The 14908-nt window shown below is 40.9% G+C and overlaps 1 protein-coding gene across 2 annotated transcripts in view; it reads left to right on the forward strand.

The window, feature by feature from the left end:
* scarf2 (scavenger receptor class F, member 2) overlaps positions 1-14908 on the forward strand; it is a 104122-nt gene that overhangs the window by 54110 nt on the left and 35104 nt on the right. For both annotated transcript variants that reach the window (XM_061906114.1, XM_061906113.1), the window contains exons 5-6: positions 2282-2500; positions 2569-2697. In XM_061906114.1, coding sequence (XP_061762098.1) covers positions 2282-2500; positions 2569-2697 — 348 coding nt within the window. The remainder of the gene's footprint in view (positions 1-2281; positions 2501-2568; positions 2698-14908) is intronic.

Consider the following 14908-nt stretch of genomic DNA (forward strand, 5'->3'; position numbering starts at 1 on the left):
TGTACTTGGTGATGTATGGCTTAGATATAGCTGCTCGGCCATGAAAACCCATTCCATTAAGCCCTCTGCGTACTGTATGTAGGCTAACTGGAAGGTCACATGAAGTTTGGAGCTCTGTAGCAACTAAATGTGCAGAAAGTATTTGCACGATGTGCTTCAGCATCCGCTGACCCCTCTCTGTCAGTTTACGTGGCCTACAACTTGGTGGCTTACTTGCTGTTGTTCCCAAACTTTTCACTTTTCCAAAGTTGACTTCGGAATAATTAGGGGCAAGGAAATTTCACGACTGTATACATACAAAAACTCACAAAATCACCAAGTATATATTCCCAATTTCTACTCAAAATATCTAAACAAATTTATGATACAAGTTACTATCCCCCGAATAGTCATTTTTCAGTGAGACATAAGAACTTGGCGGAAGAAAATACTACTTTTGAGCATCACAAGTAATTATAAGACACAACATTTCTTAATACTAGTACAGTAAGTACAGCTAATGATAATTACTAATTTCAAGATCACTTTTAAGTTGGCTTTGATATAATGTCTTATTTCAAGAAATTCAACCAAGACAATTTTGACTTGTTGCATTGCATTGTATTTTGCTCATGACAAGCAAAAATTACTTTTTTTTAAAAAGGCACGTTTTTTCCAGCGCACAATGCACAAATATCAGCACTAAACCAGCAAAGTGCACAGCAGCCAAGATACTAAATGTGCTGTTTTACAGATGCTAAATGTTCAATCACCTTATGTGCCGCATGTCGGGTTGCTGCTGTTTTATGCTCTCACTTAGATGTGATATATACGCGAACCCCTGAAATAGACTTAATGAGGGAGCAGTAAAGTGAGATTTGGGAATAGCTGTTCACATTAGCCAAGACGTCCAAGCCCTAAGTGATTTACCTTTCATGCACTGTGCATGATTCCAATGCTATGAAGCGCAGAGGATGGAGTTAAAACTCAATGTTACCCAGGCTGTGAAATGAGGGCAAGGTCAACAAAGCTTTACAGGGGAACATTATCACAATTTCAAAAGGGTTAAAAACAATAAAAATCAGTTCCCAGTGGCTTGTTGTATTTTTTGAAGTTTTTTTCAAAATTTTACCAGTCCCAGAATATCCCTAAAAAAAGCTTTAAAGTGCCTTTTTTTCGCTCTCGGCGAAGACACTATCCATTTTCCTGTGATGTCACACAGTGCTGCCAACGTAAACAAACAATGGCGAATAGCACAGCAAGATATAGCGACATAGCTCGGATTCAGACTCGGATTTCAGCGGTTTAAGCGATTCAACAGATTACGCATGTTTTGAAACGAATGGTTGGAGTATGAAAGTATTGAAGAAGAAACTGAAGCTATTGAGCGAATAGCTATTGACGCTATTCATAGCCATAGCATGGCCGAATAGCTGCGTTAGCATCGCCGGTAAAATGTGCGGACCAAACGATCAGGACTTTTGCTTCTTGTGACACTGGAGCAACTTAAATTCTTCGATTGGTAAGTGTTTTTTTTTGCATTAAATGTGGGTGGAAGTAAACGTAATATAGTTGCAAATGCATCTGCAGGCTATCCATACATCTCTGTGCCATGTCTGCTTTAGCACCGCCGGTAAATAGCATGTTTGCATCGATTAGCGTAGCATGTTAGCATCGATTAGCTGGCAGTCACGCCGCAACCAAATATGTCTGATTAGCACACAAGTCAACAACATCCACAAAACTCACCGTTGTGATTTCGTTGACTTTATCGTTGCAAATGCATCTGCAGGTTATCCATACATCTCTGTGCCATGTCCGTCATCGCCGGTAAAATGTGGAGACACTCCGGAACATTCAATGGGGGTCTGGCGGAAGATTTCTTGCCACTTTCGCATCTTCGGGCCAGTGGTGCAACTTGACTCCCTCCCTGTTAGTGTTGTTACACCCTCCGACAACACACCGACGAGGCATGATGTCTCCAAGGTTCCACAAAATAGTCGAAAAAACGGAAAATAACAGAGCTGAGACCCGGTGTTTGCAATGTGTTGAAAATGAAAATGGCGGCTGTATTACCTCGGTGACGTCACGTTCTGACGTCATCGCCAAAAGAGCCATAAACAGAAAGGTGTTTAATTCGCCAAAATTCACCCATTTAGAGTTCGGAAATCGGTTGAAAAAATATATGGTCTTTTTTCTGCACCATCGAGGTATATATTGACGCTTACATAGGTCTGGTGATAATGTTCCCCTTTAAATCAAAGAGAGGAAAGGACCGCTCAATGTGAACCGTGCTCCTCAGGTGCGGACACTGCAAAGGCCAGCAACCGTGCAAGGTGACAGAGGGACGCTGCGTCACGTGCGAGCGAGGCTGGAACGGGACGCGGTGTGACCAGCTCTGCTCCAAAGGCTTCTTTGGCGATAGCTGCCAGGAAGCGTGTCCCACCTGCAAGGACGGCCACCACTGCGACCCCATCCAGGGCAAGTGCTCGCACTGCAACCCCGGCTGGATCGGGGACAGGTAAGGTAGTCTCCTCGCCACCATCTTGGCCCCCCGACTCACACCTCGCATTTTCCTTGACGTCCCAGGTGTGAGGTGCGCTGTCCCAACGGCACGTACGGCGAAAACTGCCAGAACAACTGCAGCCACTGTTTCAACGTCAACTGTCACGTTGTCACCGGAGAGTGCCTGTGTGACCAAGGTTTCTACGGAACCTAGTAAGTTGCAACACCAACATCAGCTGTTTAATGAAACCAAAATTATTGTGTACACCAAAACCTGTACAGTATAGGGTTGTCCCGTTGCTAATATTTTAGTACTGATACCAAAATGTAATTCGATCCTTTTTAAATAAAGGGGACCACAAAAAATGTAATTATTGGCTTTATTTTAACACAAATTCTAACAGTACAATAAACATGTTTTCTTTTGTAATTTAGTCCTTAAATAAAATAGTGGACATACAAGACAACTTTTATTTTAATAGTAAGTAAACAAACAAAGACTCCTAATTAGTCTGCTGATGTATGCAGTAACATATTGTGTCATTTATCCACCTATTATTTTATCAACATTATGAGGGACAAACCGTAAAAATTGGATTAATAATCCGCTCGTTCTTCTACTGTTAATATCTGCTTATTTTCTGTTTTAACATGTTCTATCTACACTTATGTTAAAATGTAATAACAATTTATTCTTCTGTTGTTTGATACTTTACATTAGTTTTGGATGATACCACACATTTAGGTATCGAATTACAGGATCATACATTGGTCATATTGAAAGTCCTCACGTGTCCAGGAACGTATTTATTGAGTTTATAAACATAATATGAATAAAAAGATTTTTGGACGATAAAAAATATTGACGTAATCATAGTAGTATCTACAACTAACGCTATTGTACTTGCCTACAGTGGATGTCAGGTGTAGATCCACCCATGGCATTTGTTTACATACAGCACTGCTATCTTTTGTTAGTAGTGGCACCGATAGAGATATTGTATCCTCCTAGGGTGTGTAGTGAAGCAAGTGTAGCTATTCCTGGTCCTGCAGTGATTTACTTATTATTATTTACTTGTATTTACTTATTGTTATTTACTTGTAACTTATTACTTACTTGTAAGAAACCTACTTTATCTGTTGCCATGGAGGCCAGGATTAGTGATTTAGAAGTAGCTAAATCACTGCCAGGTGTGGATGGATGTTGGCCGCTTGCTAGCTAGCCATGTCTTAAAGCACATCTTCCTGAGGGCGTTTCAGTGTTATAACTTCACCTTTATCTTAAATTTTTAGGCCGAAATGCATTTGTTCTCCCTTTTCTGTCTACACACTGTGTCTGCTTGTAAGAACTCTGTGTGTGTGCGCTGCAGAACATGATCACAACGTTAAAAAAAAGGGGAGGGGGGGGGAACCTTTACTTGTCAGAGTACAGTACCGTTTTGGATTCAGTAGTACCGCGATACCATACAACTTTAATATATATATATGTATATATATATAATATATATATATATATATATATATATATTAAGGCTGCGAATCTTTGGGTGTCCCACGATTCGATTCAATATCCATTCTTGGGGTCGCGATTCGATAATATATCGATTTTTTTCGATTCAACGCAATTTTCGATTCAAAAACGATATTTTTTCGATTCAAAACGATTCTGTATTCATTCAATACATAGGATTTCAGCAGGATCTACCCCAGTCTGCTGACATGCTAGCAGAGTAGTAGATTTTTTTTTTAAAAGCTTTTATAATTGTAAAGGACAATGTTTTATCAACTGATTGCAATATTGTAAATTTTTTTTAACTATTAAACAAACCAAAAATATGATTTATTTTATCTTTGTGAAAAAATTGGACACAGTGTGTTGTCAAGCTTATGAGATGTGGTGCAAGTGTAAGCCACTGTGACACTATTGTTCTTTTTTTTTTAAATGTATGAATGTCTATTGATGATGTAAATGAGGGATTTTTAATCACTGCTATGCTGAAATTATAATTAATATTGATACTGTTGTTGATAATATTCAATTTTGTTTCACTACTTTTGGTTTGTTCTGTGTCGTGTTTGTGTCTCCTCTCAATTGCTCTGTTTATTGCAGTTCTGAGTGTTGCTGGGTTGGAATTGGATTACATTGTTATTGTAATGCTGTGTATTGTTTTGTTGGATTGATTCGATTCGTATTTGAATACATTTTTTCCCACACCCTTATTATATATATATATATATATATATATATATATATATATATATATATATATATATATATATATATATATATATATATATATATATATATATGTATATATGTCTTGATTGGATTATCCAGAGAATAGTGCTCGATACCGTGGTAGAGCGCAATATGTAGGTGTGGGAAAAAATCACAAGACTACTTCATCTCTACAGATCTGTTTCATGAGGGGTTCCCTCAATCATCAGGAGATTTTAATGGAAGCATTCACATACAATTGTTTATATAGAGCACAGAGTGGGTGGGTACAAGCAGGCGTAGGGTGTGGTGATTGGCTCATGTGTTACCTAGGAGGTGTTTCCGTCTATGGCGGCATGTTGAAATGATTTCACTGCGCTTGTTGAGAGATGATAGATCTGGATGATATATAATAAACAGTTTCTCTTTTAAGCATAGGTTGCATCTTTTATTACCACTGTTGTAAGGTGTGCTGGATGCAAGAATTTGCCATGTTATTGAATATTCAACATTATTGTCTTTGAGGTTCCAAATGTGTTTGCTGAGTTCTGTAGAATTCTGCAAAGTCTGGTTTCTAAAGGAGGCGTTGTGATTATTCCATCTTGTTTTGAACGCTCCTTCGGTTAATCCTACGTACGTGTCGGATGTGTTAATGTCCTTGCGTATTACCTTTGCTTGGTAAACGACTGATGTCTGTAAGCACCTTCCGTTGAGAGGGCAATCAGGTTTCTTGCGACAGTTACATTCATTATTGGTTTCAGAGTCGTTTAGTCTGGGGGTAGGCAGTCCTTTTGCAATTGCTTTGTTGTGGTTTGAAATGATTTGTTGCATGTTATTCATACATAGCCGCCGATAAAACCACAAACTTCTACAGAATGGACATACCAGAACATAACTCTTTACTGGACAAAAGCATCACCAAGTCATACAAAAAAGCGCAACCCAACACTTTACAGAACATCCACCTGGAAAACAAGCGGATCGCAACCGAACTGGACATTGAGGACAGGGTGGACGCCACAGCCAACAAAGAAGCCTTCATCACATTGAAGGACCACAAACCCAACTTCGCAAATAACCCAACATGCCGACTAATAAACCCAACTAAATCCGAAATAGGAAAAATCAGCAAAAAAATCCTGGACAGAATCAACGCAAAAATCAAGGACAAAACACCACTCAACCAATGGAGAAATAAAGCAGCAGTAATCAAATGGTTCAACAACATCCAAGACAAACAACAACACAACTTTATCTCCTTCGACATCGAAGAATTTTACCCTTCCATCACGCAAGACCTACTGACCCAAGCACTAAACTTCGCCTCGGACTACGACTCAATCATAGGCAACGAAAGAAACATCATCATCCACGCAAAGAACTCCATACTCATCCACAACAGTACACCATGGCAAAAAAAGAACAATTCAACATTCAACGTTACTATGGGGAGTTTTGACGGCGCAGAAACGTGCGAACTCGTTGGGAGTTTCCTCCTCTCCCAGCTTGCTAGCCTCAACCTGAACCTTGGTATTTACCGTGATGATGGACTGGCAGTGTGCCGCGCCTCGCCAAGGAGCAGCGAGAACACCAAGAAGCGCATATGCCAAATCTTCAAAGAAAACGGCCTACGGATCACGATTGAAGCCAACAAGCAAACCGTCAACTTCCTCGACGTCACTTTCAACCTGAGAAATAACAGCTACCAACCATTCACGAAACCCAACACAACACTCCAATACGTGCACCACGACAGCAACCACCCACCCACCACCACGAAAAGAATACCTACCGGAATTAATAAAAGACTATCGATGCTGTCATCCAGCAAAGCTGAATTCGACCAAGCAACCCCCCCGTACCAGAAAGCACTTGATGAAAGCGGATACAACTTCACCCTCACCTATGAACCCACCCCAGGAAACCAACCAAAAAAGAGCAGAAAACGAAACAACATCATCTGGTACAATCCGCCATTCAGCAAAGACGTCTCAACCAACATCGGCCACAAGTTCCTCACTCTGATCGACAAACACTTCCCCAAAGGCAACACCCTAAGAAAAATATTCAACAAGAACAACATTAAATTGAGCTACAGCTGTATGAATAACATGCAACAAATCATTTCAAACCACAACAAAGCAATTGCAAAAGGACTGCCTACCCCCAGACTAAACGACTCTGAAACCAATAATGAATGTAACTGTCGCAAGAAACCTGATTGCCCTCTCAACGGAAGGTGCTTACAGACATCAGTCGTTTACCAAGCAAAGGTAATACGCAAGGACATTAACACATCCGACACGTACGTAGGATTAACCGAAGGAGCGTTCAAAACAAGATGGAATAATCACAACGCCTCCTTTAGAAACCAGACTTTGCAGAATTCTACAGAACTCAGCAAACACATTTGGAACCTCAAAGACAATAATGTTGAATATTCAATAACATGGCAAATTCTTGCATCCAGCACACCTTACAACAGTGGTAATAAAAGATGCAACCTATGCTTAAAAGAGAAACTGTTTATTATATATCATCCAGATCTATCATCTCTCAACAAGCGCAGTGAAATCATTTCAACATGCCGCCATAGACGGAAACACCTCCTAGGTAACACATGAGCCAATCACCACACCCTACGCCTGCTTGTACCCACCCACTCTGTGCTCTATATAAACAATTGTATGTGAATGCTTCCATTAAAATCTCCTGATGATTGAGGGAACCCCTCATGAAACAGATCTGTAGAGATGAAGTAGTCTTGTGATTTTTTCCCACACCTACATATATATGTATATATATATATATATATATATATATATATATATATATATATATATATATATATATATATATATATATATGTATATATACAAACCCCGTTTCAAAATGAGTTGGAAAATTGTGTTAGCTGTAAATATATACGGAATACAATGATTTGCAAATCTTTTTCAACCCATATTCAATTGAATGCACTACAAAGACAAGATATTTGATGTTCAAACTCATAAACTTGATTTTTTTTTGCATATAATAATTAACTTAGAATTTCATGGCTGCAACACGTGCCAAAGTAGTTTGGGAACTGAGGAAACTAATTGTTGAAGCTTTGAAAGTGGAATTCTTTCCCATTCTTGTTTTATGTAGAGCTTCAGTCGTTCATCAGTCCGGGGTCTCCGCTGTCGTATTTTACGCTTCATAATGCGCCACACATTTTCGATGGGAGACATGTCTGGACTGCAGGCGGGGCAGAAAAGTACCCGCACTCTTTTACTACGAAGCCATGCTGTTGTAACACGTGGCGTGGTATTGTCTTGCTGAAATAAACAAGGGCGTCCCTGATAACGTTGCTTGGATGACAACATATGTTGCTCCAAAACCTGTATGGACCATTCAGCATTAATGGTGCCTTCACAGATGTGTAAGTTACCCATGCCTTGGGCACTAATACACCCCCATACCATCACAGATGCTTTCTTTTGAACTTTGCGCCTAAAACAATCCGGATGGTCACTTTCCTCTTTGTTTCGGAGGACACCACGTCCACAGTTTCCAAATATAATTTGAAATGTGGACTCGTCAGACCACAGAACACCTTTCCACTTTGCATCAGTCCATCTTTGATGAGCTCGGGCCCAGCGAAGCCGGCAGCGTTTCAGGATATTGTTGATAAATGCGTTTTGCTATACATAGCAGAGTTTTAACTTGCCCTTACAGATGAAGTGACCAACCGTAGTTACTGACAGTGTTTTTTTTATTAAGTGTTCCTGAGCCCATGTGGTGATATCCTTTACATACTGATGTCGTTTTTTTTGATGCAGTACCGCCTGAGGGATCAAATGTCCGTAATATCAACGCTTACGTGCAATGATTTCTCCAGATTCTCTGAACATTTTGATGGTTTTACGGACCGTAGATAGTAAATTCCCGAAATTCCTTGCAATAGCGCGTTGAGAAACTGTTCAACAATTGGGATGACCCTCGCCCCATCTTTGTTTGTGAATTACTTAACATTTCATGGAAGCTGCTTTTATACCCAATCATGGCACCCACCTGTTCCAAATTAGCCTGCACACCTGTGGGATGTTCCAAATAAGTGTTTAATGAGCATTCCTCAATTTTATCAGTTTTATTGACACCTTTCCCAACTTCTTTGTCACGTGTTGCTGGCATCAAATTATAAAGTTAATGATTATTTGCCAAAAAAAAATGTTTACCAGTTTGAACATCAAATATGTTGTCTTTGTAGAATATTCAACTGAATATGGGTTGAAAATGATTTGAAAATCATTGTATTTTGTTTGTATTTACATCTAACACAATTTCCCAACTCATATGGAAACAGGGTTTGTGTATATATATATATATATGTATATATATATACAGTATATATGCAGGTTTCCCTGGGGATTTTATGTACTACATTTTATAAAATCCCCTGACGAGTATGGAAAACTGCGTAAGTATGATTTTCCCTGAACTAATATACATATATATATATATATATATATATATATATATATATATATATATATATATATATATATATATATATATATATATACATATACACACACACACATATTTATAGAGTCCTCAGCCTCCCTGGTAAGGTTTATTCAGGTGTATTAGAGAGGAGTCTATTTCGGATAGTCGAACCTCGGATTCAGGAGGAACAGTGTGGTTTTCGTCCTGGTCGTGGAACTGTGGACCGCCTTTATACTCTCGGCAGGGTCCTTGAGGGTGCATGGGAGTTTGCCCAACCAGACTACATGTGCTTTGTGGACTTGGACAAGGCATTTGACCTTGTCCCTCGGGAAGTCCTGTGGGGAGTGCTCAGAGAGAATGGGGTATCGGACTGTCTGATAGGGGCGGTTCGCTCTCTGTATAATCACTGTCAGAGCTTGGTCCGCATTGCCAGCAGTAAGTCGGACACGTTTCCCGTGAGGGTTGGACTCCCCCAAGTTTGCCCTCTGTCACTGACTCTGTTCATAACTTTTACAGACAGAATTTTTTGGTGCAGTCAGGGCGTTGAGGGGATCCGGTTTGGTGGCTGCAGGATTAGGTGTCTGTTTTTTGCAGATGATGTGGTCCTAATGGCTTCATCCCACCAAGATCTTCAGCGCTCACTGGATCGGTTCGCAGCCGAGCGTGAAGCGACTGATATGAGAATCAGCACCTCCAAGTCTGAGTCCATGTTTCTCGCCCAGAAAAGGGTGGAGTGTCATCTCCGGGTTGGGGAGGAGACCCTGCCCCCAAGTAGAGGAGTTCAAGTATCTAGGAGTCTTGTTCACAAGTGAGGGAAGAGTGGATTGTGAGATCGACAGGCAGATTGTTGTGGCGTCTTCGGTAGTGCGACGCTGTATCGATCCGTTGCGGTGAAGAAGGAGCTGAGCCGGAAGGCAAAGCTCTCAATTTACCGGTCGATCTACGTTCCCATCCACACCTATGGTTATGAGCTTTGGGTTATGACCAAAAGGACAAGATCACGGGTACAAACGGCCGAAACTAATTTCCTCCGCCGGGTGGCGGGGCTCTCCCTTAGAGATAGCGTGAGAAGTTATGTCATCCGGGAGGAGCTCAAAGTAAAGCCGCTGCTACTCCGCATCGACAGGAGCCAGATGAGGTGGTTTGGGCATCTGGTCAGGATGCCACCCGAACGGCTCCCTAGGGAGGTGTTTAGGGCACGTCCAACCGGTAGGAGGCCACGGGGAAGACCCAGGACACGTTGGGAAGACTGTGTCTCCCGGCTGGCCTTTGAACGCCTCAGGATCCCTCGGGAAGAGCTGGACGACTTGACTGAGGAGAGGGAAGTCTGGGCATCCCTGCTTAGGCGATCTCGGAGGGTGTGTCGTCGATCACAAGCAAGGCATTAAAAAAATAGACCTAAAAATGAGCAATAATCAATCTTCACCAAGATTTCACTTTCGTCAGTTGTTTGACATTCTCGGCACCCGAGGATCTTGTGAGATGACGCTGGCTGCTGCAGGTTCAATATTAAGAAAAAAAATCACTGACAGGATAAGAGAAACACTTTTTATTTCAACAGACTCTTGGGCCGTACCTACTGTCAAAACTCTAAAGACCGACAGCACAGTTCCTGTCTTCACCATAAAATACCTGCTTCATCCTGCCTGTGCTAACAAAATAAGAGTCTCAGAAAGCTAGCGTGCACAAGCTAGCAAGCTACGGAGTTTGATGCCAATGTATTTCTCCCCCGCCCTCAGCGACTGCTCCCTCTCCTCGCTTGCCCACACACTCACTGACATCACTCCCCTGCTGTCAACACATTAAAGGGCCACACACATATGCTACTCTCATAACAAAGTGTTTAAAAAGCAGTATTCAAGTTGGACAAATGAGATGCCAAATCCAACCACTTTCATGTGGTATTGAACAGAAAATAGGACTTTTTTTTCTCCTCCATTTGAAAATGCGGACGTTTTCAGCACCACTGTCTGATTCCAATCAATGCCAGTCATCAGAATCAAATACACCAACTTATATTCTTGTTTTCTTGAAAGAAAGGAATCTATGTGTGTTAAACATGCTTGTATTATCATTAAACACCATTAACTTGTTAACAAAAATGTCTCTTTCATAAATAAATAAATATAAATTATAAATATGAATGAGGTAGATCTCCTCGACTTGGTCAATTGAAAAGTAGCTCGCCTGCAGAAAAAGTGTGAGCACCCCTGCTTTAGAGTCTGTACCAGTCTGGTCAACCCCCAACACAACATAAAAGGGACTGGGCCAATTGGGCATGACACCCACGTTGGCAATAGTAAGGGCGAGGTGGTTCTGGGAACGATCAAAATTCCTCTGGAAGGTCATCCCTTCCCGAATAGTTTGATGTAATAATAGGGGCCAGTGGGATTCCAATGCCCTGTGTAGTGGGTTACCTGCTTCCACCAGGGGCACCCTCCCCTAGATTATGTATTCTGCTTCCGACACCAATAGGTCAGGGTTGAGTCATAACAAAGATAGAGTTTACTACCACGGTAATAGCCATTATGTCCCTCGCAATCAATCACACTGCACAGGTCAAAAAAGTAAGTCTTGCTGTCCCCCTTGATCCAGTCTATTTCAAGTCCGCCATATGTTCTAAGACACTTGTCAGTCACTGTCATCAGGAAGGAAGGACTGAGGCACAAGGACATTAGAACAAGCCCAAGTACCTGTCTATCAGGGAATACTGCTGGGTTTAACATCCTGCCTTTCGTCTATCAAAATTAGGGTAATTTAGGTAACAAAACGGGGATCAACATCAAACTTTTCACTTATTGTAACGACACCAATAGTTATGCTGCAAACAAGTGAGAGAAGTTGTATAGCATCGAGTACATAGGTTGGTCTCAAGTAAGGATATATGATAGCTTTGGATAAATGATACAGCAGTTGAGCAGGTCTGGTAGATCTACACGAGGATAGACGGCAGCTCAACGGGGGGAGATCTCTCTCTGCGTCGTCTTCTGGGCTCTGAGACTATGTGTGGCATCTGCTGGAGATCTGTTAGGTTCTTCAGCAGGAGTGCAGAGGGAGAGGTGGTACCAGGTGTCCCCTTTACCAGCCAGTCAAAGGGCGTGAGACGTCCGTTCCAAGACCTTGAATGGACCGGTCCACCTGGGTTCCGTCCACTTGCGCTTGATGACCTTGACCCTCACACTCAGCGGGCGGAAGGGAATTTGGAGTGGCAGGCTGTCATCCTCGACTCTGCACCGAGGAACTGCCACATGATTCTGCATCATCTAAACATACAATTTTTGTCTCACGCTGATTCCTCCTTCCAGGGGAGCTGGCTGTCCTGGGAATGGCTGATTTGTATGCAGTTCATAGGGTAAAAAAATTCAAAGGCTGTAAAAACGGTTTTATTCAGGGACATTGGAGTGATCATTAACGCTATCGCAGTGGTTCTTAACATTGTTGGAGGTACCGAAACCCACCAGTTTCTAATGCGCATTAACCGAACCCTTTTTTAGTGAAAAATCAAATGTTTTTTTTTTTCAAATTCAAGACAAAGTTATATGAATGTGGAACGTATTCTAGTGAAGTGAAGTGAAGTGAAGTGAATTATATTTAAATAGCGCTTTTCTCTAGTGACTCAAAGCGCTTTACATAGTGAAACCCAATATCTAAGTTACATTTAAACCAGTGTGGGTGGCACTGGGAGCAGGTGGGTAAAGTGTCTTGCTCAAGGACACAACGACAGTGACTAGGATGGCGGAAGCGGGAATCGAACCTGCAACCCTCAAGTTGCTGGCACGGCCGCTCTACCAACCGAGCTATGCCGGTTGGTAGGAAAGACTTAATTTAGAGTTATTTGTACACTATGGGAACATATTCTAAGTAATAAAGACGTAATTTAGAGTTATTTGGTTAGGGTTAGAGGGTTAGGGTTATGATGCCGAATAAGGCATTAATAAGTACTTAATAATGACTAGTTAAGAGCCAATATGTAACTAATTTGCATGTTAATAAGCAAATAATGGTGAATATGTTTCCCATACTAATGTTTTACCATGTTTTTTTTTTTTTACTGGTACACAAAATGAACCGTGCATGAACATCACCTTGTTCAAACAACAAAACCAACTCAAAACAAATTACACACCTGCAAATCAGTCAGATGTTGCCGTATCCGTAATACGCCGATAGGAAGAAGTTTGTATTTACATGATGAGTTCGGTGTGTTTTGACCTCCGCCGAACCCTTGAGGCCGACTCATCGAACCCCTAGGGTTCGATCGAACCCAGGTTAAGAACCACTGCGCTAATGGCAACATGTCAATTAAATTCAATTTGGTCTGTGCTCAGATTTTAGCCAATTTGTTTTGATTCTTGTTCATTTTCTCGACCTAACTTTTGGGACTGAGGATGGTACACCGAACCGAACCTGTGTTCTAGTCCGAGAGCCTTTTCGACCAAGGCTAAGTGAACATTTTTTTTTTAAATGGGTGCAATTATCTGACCTAATCTTTTTGGGGAAACAATGTTGGGCTATTAGGTCATTAACAAGCCATTTAATTACTGATTTTGCATCCTCTTTTGAGGTTGGGGACTTGCTTCCGGCCAACCACTGTAATTGTCAACACAAGTCAGCAAGTACCATTTCCCCTGTACTGGATTGATCATATCAATGAAGTCAAAAACTATACACAGATGTGCCCTCACCTCCTCCATATTCCAAATTAATCTACTAAAATTACTATCGATGTGCAAAATCGTTATATGACGTGAGTTGACCACTATTTACAACTATTATGTAGAGGCGGACAAGGCAAAAATGCAGCCCATCAATCAAAATCACCACTCTGTGTCCGGGGTACAAAACAGTGTTTTACTTACAGACTTCAGGACAGACTCCTAATGCAGATTTTAGAAAAAAGGCTCTGCTTACCTTGATTGGCCAAGTGAGTCTGTCGGGAAGATTGTAAGAGATGTCCATTCTCAGCGTGTCATCCAAAAGCCCCCAAATTGTTGCGTTTGGACCAAATGTTCTTCCCGAGGGAATTTAAGTTTTTGGTCTACCCCAAGTTCTTTTGATTACACATAAACTGATTTTAAATGAATCCCAGACAGAATAGGTATTTTGACATTTTATTCCAAAGCTTTGGAGAGACCATTCTATGAACAACTAATTCAAATCGCATCGCCCAACTTGATCTGAAAACACGCCGAAGTCCTGTCTTTTTCAATATCCCACTAGGCCCCCTCCCCTTCCCCTTCAGAGCGAATCCACATATCTGTTCACCTCTTAAGCCTGGGACAAGAAAAGATAAGAAGGTGTTATGGCTACTCGTCACATTCCAAGCTCAAGGTTAACTCATGCACACCACTTAGCTGTTTTCAAATATGACTAAAAAAGAAAAGAAATAACTCTTGAATATGGATATATGTAGATATCTAGCTTTGTCACACAAACAAATATGTATATATTTATTTGTGTGTGTATGTATACATATATATATATATATATATATATATATATACATATATATATATATATTTATTTATATATATATATATATATATATATATATATATATTTTTTTTTTTTTTTCATTATATTTTTTTTTGGGGTGAGGGATGACATACAGCGGACCGGATTGTGGTTGCTGGGTGACAGTATCCGGTCCGCGGGCCGTAGTTTGGGGTCCCCTGTTGTAGACAGTCTCTGATGAATTCAAGTCTGCATCCTTAC

The sequence above is a fragment of the Nerophis ophidion genome, linkage group LG07 (genome assembly GCF_033978795.1).
Source record: "Nerophis ophidion isolate RoL-2023_Sa linkage group LG07, RoL_Noph_v1.0, whole genome shotgun sequence".
In the NCBI taxonomy this organism is placed as follows: Eukaryota; Metazoa; Chordata; class Actinopteri; order Syngnathiformes; family Syngnathidae; genus Nerophis; species Nerophis ophidion.